The 8,100-nt window shown below is 43.7% G+C and overlaps 1 protein-coding gene across 3 annotated transcripts in view; it reads right to left on the reverse strand.

Moving 5' to 3' along the window:
• The window catches only part of LOC127535007 (cytochrome P450 2F2-like), a 40,605-nt gene extending 33,049 nt beyond the window's left edge, over positions 1-7,556 (reverse strand). The window contains exons 1-8 of one of the 3 annotated variants that reach the window (XM_051951678.1): positions 7,313-7,556; positions 4,815-4,977; positions 4,425-4,577; positions 3,707-3,867; positions 2,624-2,692; positions 2,357-2,461; positions 1,611-2,144; positions 32-1,523 (exon numbers count right to left, since the gene is read on the reverse strand). In XM_051951678.1, the coding sequence (XP_051807638.1) occupies positions 1,365-1,523; positions 1,611-2,144; positions 2,357-2,461; positions 2,624-2,692; positions 3,707-3,867; positions 4,425-4,577; positions 4,815-4,977; positions 7,313-7,474 (1,506 nt within the window). In that variant the 5' untranslated portion in view covers positions 7,475-7,556 and the 3' untranslated portion in view covers positions 32-1,364. Of the gene's footprint in view, positions 1-31; positions 2,145-2,356; positions 2,462-2,623; positions 2,693-3,706; positions 3,868-4,424; positions 4,578-4,814; positions 4,978-7,312 lie in introns of those variants that run through there. The other 2 variants (XM_051951679.1, XM_051951680.1) reach the window with 2 other exon arrangements.
• Positions 7,557-8,100: the final 544 nt, after the last annotated feature.

Below are 8,100 nucleotides of genomic sequence, written 5' to 3' on the forward strand. Positions count from 1 at the left end.
CTGGACAGGACTGAACTGAACTGAACTGAGAGCAGGGCTGGACTGGACAGGACTGAACTGAACTGAGAGCAGGGCTGGACTGGACAGGACTGAACTGAACTGAACTGAGAGCAGGGCTGGACTGGACAGGACTGAACTGAACTGAACTGAGAGCAGGGCTGGACTGGACAGGACTGAACTGAACTGAACTGAGAGCAGGGCTGGACTGGACAGGACTGAACTGAGAGCAGGGCTGGACTGGACAGGACTGAAGTGGCCAGGCAGTAGCTCCGGGGGTCGGCCCAAAGGCAGAACTGGCCGGGGATGAGTGGGCCGGAGGGTCCGTTCCGGTAGGCGGAGGTTCTGTTCCGGCAGACGGCCCGGACAGGGCAGAGGGGCCGCTCCGGCGGACGGCCCGGTGGCCGGACAGACAACTGGGTTGGGAGCCGGGTCCGGTGGGTCCTCCGGGGGCGGAGCCGGGTCCGGTGGGTCCTCCGGGGGCGGATCTGGAGGAAAGGCACAGAGCCTCTCGAAGGCCGAGGTCCTGGGGACTGGAGGCGGTGCGTCGACCACCGCGGGGACTGGAGGCAGTGCGTCGACCACCGCGGGGACTGGAGGCGGTGCCGGGAACTCCTCCGGGGCCAGAACGGGAACCGGGGGGCCATGGCGCCTCCGGGCCTTGCGTCTTTGACGGCCAAGCCGCTTGACAGGCGGCTCCATAGGCGGCGGAGAGCCAGCAGGCGGGTCAGACAGAGGAGTATTCAAGAATTCATGAATGTAGTCGGGAAGAAGGTCGGCTAACCCGGGTCGCTGTCCTGCTAGCTTGCGACCCAGGGTTATGCTCGAGTCCTTTGGGTCTTCCCTCCATTCCTCCCACAAATCGTACAGCGCGTTAAAATAAACACTGTACTCGTCGCAGGAGGAGAAGACCCAGGGCGTGTCTTGGACGTGGGTCGGGGTGTGGACTGGGTCCGGGGCTGGTGGCACTGATGGGAGGGAAGAGGGTGCTGGCTGGGCTGACGGCGAGGAAACTTGGGTGAGCAGGGCGATGAAGTGGTCCAATTGTGCCTTTGTGGCGGCAACATCCTGTAATGCTTGGTTGTATTGAGCTGTCAGGGACGGGGCGGAAACCTCCTGTGATTTCAGGCTGGTTAAAACGGTGAGTTAACTGTGCATCCTTTGGTAATTGGCTGAAAGCTGACAGAAGGTTTGATGGACTTGCCTGATGTTGGGTGGAATGGGCAGATCCGGCCTTGGCGGCGAGTTCTCCGGGTCCATGCTTGGCCAGAGTGTTCTGTCACGAAACGGAGCTGGTTGGACCCGAGCAGAGAGCCACGCTTCCTCGACCAGAGGATGATTTAGAATGCTTTATTGTATGGGGTGGATTATGGCCAGGATGGAGAAACCAGAGTGCATGAGCAGGGGGTTCCAGGCAGGAGTGAGGTTCCAGGCAGGAGTGGGGGTCCAGGCAAGGAAGAACCGGTGATAACTGGCTGGGGGAGAGCCGGAGGGGAAGGATGACAGCGGGGATCCCGGACAGCTGGCTGTATGGAGGCAGGAAAAAACAATGTCAAAAACAAGGCAGGAACTCAAAACAGAAAATGCAAAAGGCTAGAGAGCGAACTAACTACATGGTTTTGGTTCAACACTCTGGCAGGGAGTGGAAGGCTGAGCCGGTACTTATTGTAGAGGTGAGTCGTTAGTGAGATGATAGTTAGCTGTCTGGGAGCCGTGGAGGTAGCTGATTGCCTGAGTGGAGTCAGCTGAGAAGCGAGACTCCACTCAGGCACCGAGCTGTGGGAGGAGAGACAGGGTAGAGAAGCGGATGGGAGACAACTAAACAGACAGGGCAGAGGAGCGGATGGGAGACAACCAGACCGACAGACAGGACTTCTCCATTTAAGTTCCTGGTTTGATGCACGGTAACATAAGTACATGACTTTTACAGGTTTCATATTGAAAGACAGTTGTGGAACTACAATGTCAGAAACAAAGTAGTAATTCCTCATATGTGCATGTGCAGGTATACCTTGTATGTGTGGGTGGTTCATAAGGTAAAGAAAAGCAGTAAGCAGAGTGTTGGAGGTCGTATCAGTCCCAGCAATCATAAGATCTATTGCGGTAAATATGAGTTTGTCCTCTGAAAATGTAGAATCCTCTGCTTTCTGAAAACAGGAGAGTGATCTTTGTAAGTCAAATGAAAGTAAGGTAAAAATGACAGTATACCATACTGATGCACACGGTGGCAGGTGAAAAGAGTCAGCTTGTGACCACACAAAAAAATAAGATTGGAATGTGTTCTCCTTCATTTCAACACAACCATTGTCCATTACAACAATATTTCATCTGAGATAGTGATTTGACTGGTTTCACACACCTTATCCAGTTCATCCAGGTAGCAGTCAAGAAAGTCTCGAGGCTCACCAGGAACTCTGGTCTTCTTGTGCTCATTCAACGAACGAAGCACAAGGTCAAAAGAACGCTAAAAATCACAATCATTTGTATAAATGTACTTTTTGTTTCCACTGACAAAGTAAATAAAAGATTTCTGTTCTTTTATGGTAAGTCTCATTTTTACCTAAATATTCTGAATGGATACACAGTATGTAGGATATATGTGCATGGATAATTGCTTTAAAGTTACCTTCATTGCATTAAAGGCCCTGTTGAAGGGCAGTGGCAGCTTACGAATCCATGGAAAAGAGCTGTACAGCTGAAACAAAACAATAACAAGGAAAATAACAATCATTATATGTTAAATATTCTGATTTCTGCCATAAATAATTTTGAAGAGATGGTTTTATTGTCAGTTATTTTGTTTGACTGAGAAGAGTTAAGACATAAAACGCACAGCTTAAGCTAGTTCTTATGAAGGTAATGTCATATCCCGTTTGCATTCAGAGGTCTTGTTTCTTTATTTCCTGTTTTATTTTGGTACTTCCTGTTGTGCTTGTATTTGCTTTTGTCTCATGGCAGGTGTATTCACACTGCCTGGTTTTGCCTGTGTGTTTAGTGACTCAGCCTTCTTTTGACTTGGAAGCATGCTTTTCTGATTTTCACACCTCTACTTCCCAGCCTGTGTGACTGCCAAAACTGCTTTTGGGATTTGGCAATGAGATACTCAAATGATACTCGAAGTTTACTCAAAGATGCCTTATAATTTCAATACATTTCAAGTATGCCTTCTCTGTCTGGATAGAAAACTCCTGTATTCCAAAATGCTATCTATAACCAAAGACACAAATTCGGACAGACTTTTCAGGTTACTCAACATGTTTTGTTATGACACGTTTCAAAAATAATGAAGGAAATAGTGATAGAAATCATGTCTCTTCTGTATTGAAAAAAAACTAAAAAAAATATCTCTGCTACATTAGCAATGCAACTTGAACAAAAATAGCTCACATGCAGCACTGCAGGTACAGAGTATGTCCCAGTGCCGGTCAGTTTAGTGGCCCAATGAAAAGAAATGAAAATTAGGATATTTTCCTCATTTCATAAAATGCAACCAGGATGGTCAGGACAGGATGTGAAAACAAGACATGTTCTGGGAAAACAGGACGTTTGGTCACTCTATTTTAAGTCCATACCCATTTGTAGTCTGTGATTGTACAAAATGGCCATCAACATAGACTTAGACAACTTGGATCCTGTCTTTGTTACCTGAAAAACCGAAAAAAAATAACACACAGGGGCGACGTGACTGACCCCACGTGCTTTGACTCACCATCGCCCATGGTCCATTAGCGGCCTTGGTAAGATCAGTGGCAGTCTGAACAATCGTTGCGATGAACTCATCGTCATACTCGTAGCGTGTACCAAAGACAACCTGGCACATGATGTTGGAAGCCGCATTATGAAACACAACTTGAGGAGTCAGAGTTTTGCCTGTAAAAGATATATTGGAAACTATTGCTCAAAACAGCATTGTACAAGAACACAACACATCACAGAGTCAGTAAGCTGTTTTCCATTACAGAAGCATTTCATTTACAGGAAAAGTCCCTACTTCAGCATAGGCACTTCTGAGCAGTCCTGCAAAATTGCTTTGTGGGGCTTGAATCTAACTAGCTAAACTTGGAGAAGACAATGCTGATGGCAGAACAAGTGTCATTGTTTCAGGATACTAATTATCCTCACTGGACAGCAGCCTTCTCCATTTGAACACTGTAAAGCAAAAAGTAAAAAAAAAACCCACGGGCAAAAATGGTTGTGAATGTTAATCTTCATTGTTAATTAAAGTGAAGTTGCACCAAGAAGCTGCTGTTTATCATCGTTTGGGCACATCACAGTTAAACCTGTCAGATCCTGCACTGCAATGTAAACAGAGTAAAGAAGTTGATCTGTTTGCTGTTCCTGTCAAAGTTTGCGCCACTTGACATCTTTCATGAATTCCTGCAGTGGAAAGTTGCCTGTTGCAACAAAACTGAGTTGTGTGGACCCACCAATGTTGTTATCCAGTGTTTTAATGATGTATTGAGTCTCGTCATGAATTCTCTCCTCCATTGATTTCTTCCCCAGACCAAAGTTCCTCATTGTCATGAGAGAAAAGCGACGATGCTCCTTCCAGCTGGGGCCATAATCTGAAAAAATAAATCCTACAATAGGTGTAAGCAAAACAAAGAGCTGATTAGTCAATCAAGGAACTTTTTCTGAAAACATGACTGTCAATGTGAACGTTTCCATTCTTGTCCAGATTCACAACATTTTTGGTTTTAATGAACCTAGAGGTTCCTCAGGTCTTTCCTCTGTCATGGACTTTGGTTTGTTTATGTACTGTTTATTTTGAAATCACCTTTCATCATCTGTCCTATGACATAAAATGTCTATTTTACCGTTCCTCTGGGTGACATCATGAGCAAGCAGGTCTTGAGGTCGTCCAGCAAATTCAGCAGCCTTGATCACCATAGCCTCCTTCATGGCCTTCACCCCATTGATGACTACACTTGGTCTAGGGCCGAGGAACAGACTGTAGACATTTCCGTAAGACTTCCTCAGCTGTAAAGGTACATTGCAGAGGGGTGTTTAAGATACATGTGTAACATCTTCAAATATTTTTAAGTGGTTCAGTAGTATTTATTGACCTGTCAGGAATTATGACAAAAATAGACGCAGCAGAGCAAATTTAATCATAAGGAAGAGAAGGAGGAATGATTTAAAAAAAAAAAAAAGGAAACTACTGTATCAAAATAAAAAAATAAACTGGAAAGAGTAACACACGATAACAGTAGACACACTCAGAAAAGTAAGTAATAACATTATTACAGGCAAAAACTGCACGTTAGAAATGATAAGGCAGACGGCCAATTACTGGAAAGTACAAAGTGGTTTTACTGCGAACGATTTACATGATGCTGTATCAGTCTTAAATCTTCTGTATTTCAAGTAGGGCTGGCCCGAATAGTGGTTTCTGGCCTCCAAATATTCGGGCCCTATTAAAGACAAATATCCGGATATTCGTTCCGCCCCGTAACGTCCGACCGGGGGGTGGGGGGGTTTGGAGGGGTTGGAGGCGCGGCGGCAGCGGAGACGGGCCGAATATTCGGATCCGTTCCTGTGGTCTCCCGGGTTCACATTTTGCCCTCGTTTAGTCTTTAGTTAAACTGAAGAATTCCCAAACACCGGTCTTCAGCATCTTGCCTTGTGTTTATGCAACGAAGTGAAGCGTGGCTTCAGAGTCGGCAGCCACCCGGCCATTCGGGTGGTGTTTACAAACACGAATGGAAGAGCCGAAATGACCCGAAGAACACGGGGGGGCGAATATTCGGATACCAAAATTAATATCCGGATAGTGCCGTAGCGAACGAATATTCAGATATTCGGGATATTTGGGTACAGCCTAATTTCAAGACAAAAATGATCACATCACATCTGAAATTGTGCTTCAATAGCATTGAACTCTATTGCATTTAAAGAGTAAAACTTTATTTTTGTATCTATTCCCACCCGTCCCATGTTTGATGTGAGGCATGTGGTTATTTTGCACCACCCTGGTGTTACTGGTGTACAATTTATTGATGTGGATGACCGCTTGTAGTAGCACTGCACGCTGAATTATATCCTACATGTTTGTCTATATGTATGTGTCCTGCTGTTCTCAGATTGCTGTTCAGATCACATACAGTTTTGAATAAAAGTTTACATACACTTGTACAGACCATGTATATGATGGCAGTCTGGAGTTTCTAAAGACTGCCATGATTCCTGATTTTTTTGTGATGAAATCATTGAAACACAAGCATTTTTGTCACAAAAACAGTCATGCAATTTTGTTCTTTCATAGACAGTTTTTAAATAAAAGATTCCTTAAAATATTTCACTTTGCATTGAATGTGTCATATGAGCACGTAGTTGTGAACACGCTTTATATGACATATAATCTAATAATATATAGATGCTGGATTTCAGATTTTCAGTCATTTTAAGCTGTAATCATTAAGATCAAAACAAATGAAAGGCTTGAAATATTTTATTTTATGTGTAATAATTATAGAATATATGAATGTTTACTTTTATGACATAAGCAACAAAGAAAACCCAGAACTTTTCACAATAATACATTTTTTCAGCTGCATCTGTAAATGCTTTTAACACCTACTTGTTGGTGAGTGTTTACATATCACTGTTTTTATTAACATTTTAGACATTTATTTTTCTGCTGTGACACTTTTCAGTTGAAAGTTTATTTGGCATTTCATTTTGAAGTCTGGAGGAAATCTGCAGAGTTTGGAGTCCAATGTGATGCAAAGTCTCTATTAGGATAAAGTGACATTCATAAATTATCCTCCAGAATTCTCCCATGTTTCTGTAAAGGAAAGTTGCTGCTTTCAGATACATTTTTTTAATGCACTGAGCACCACAAAGCTCAGCCCTTTCACTTAAATTATGTTGAACTCTTGCATAAAAAATATCCTCACATATGTTTTATTATCAAACACTGATTTTCTACAATAAGCCATGCCTGTCTACAATGACCCTCTGGTGCCATTTTTCTAGGTCAGGACTAGTGACTTTCAGCTAGTATTGCTGTGTCATGCCTGTGATGCAATCACTTACACATTACACAATAAAAATGCTGCATGAAGAAATTTGATCAGATTTAATTTGACTTATCTCAACAATCAAAATTACAAACTGGTTTTGACCTGTCATACTGCTTGGATACACTCCAAGTGTGCAAGAAGTCAACTCAATGCCAACAATCACATAAAAAGAACAGGATCTGTAGCATTACTGAGTAACCCATGCTGATGTAAGTATCAAGATTCTTTCATAATTACAGCAGTTAAAGGAATTTTAATGGCAACATCATTCATTACAACATTTTTCTTACTTTCTCGAAGTCCTCCAAAGGATTCTTTAGATTTAGGTGCAAAATGTTCCCCAGGATGGGCAGGACAGGAGGCCCTGGTGGAAGGTTCTTGGGCCTCCTGGGCCTCAGTTGAAGGATGATGAAGCAGATGCATAGCCCCAGCAGGACAAGTGAAAGGAACATGATAGCACGGATTGGACTGAACTGAAGAGAGTGAGTGATAAACCTGCTTTTATCAAAGTACCTTTGCCCTGAGCCCAGCCTCGTCTGACTGGTTCTCTGGATTAAGGTATGTGATGACATATCAAGCACACAGAGGTGAGGTGACAAGAGGAAGTGAGTTGTTGCTGGTGAAAGTAAACTGTCCTCAATTGCACTCTGAAGATTTTTTGGTGATTTTTAATGTCGATTGCCCAAAAGTACAAAGTGGAACTTCTAGAGCATAAAATACTCTAGGATTTATTACTGCTTTGGAGAAGATAGATCCAGGTTTCTAGGTTGAGATATTATAAGATAAACTGATGCACCAGATGTTACAGTCAAACTGTCAAAATACACATGGCAAAATTATCCTTGAAACCTGTTTGGAAATTGCAACAGCCTGACGACTGTTAAAAGCAAAAACCAGTCGAAAGACTCGCAATTTGAAATTGTCATCCTGACCTCAGTGCTACTATAAAGGCAGGATAAAACACAGGGGTGAAAGTAAGCCGGAACGGTCCGGTACTGTGTACTGGCAAAAGATCTGGTGGGGGTACGCCGCTCTTCCACCAGTATCTATGGGTACACCGCCCGGCTGCCTGCTATCG

The sequence above is a fragment of the Acanthochromis polyacanthus genome, chromosome 8 (assembly GCF_021347895.1).
Source record: "Acanthochromis polyacanthus isolate Apoly-LR-REF ecotype Palm Island chromosome 8, KAUST_Apoly_ChrSc, whole genome shotgun sequence".
NCBI classification, from domain to species: domain Eukaryota; kingdom Metazoa; phylum Chordata; class Actinopteri; family Pomacentridae; genus Acanthochromis; species Acanthochromis polyacanthus.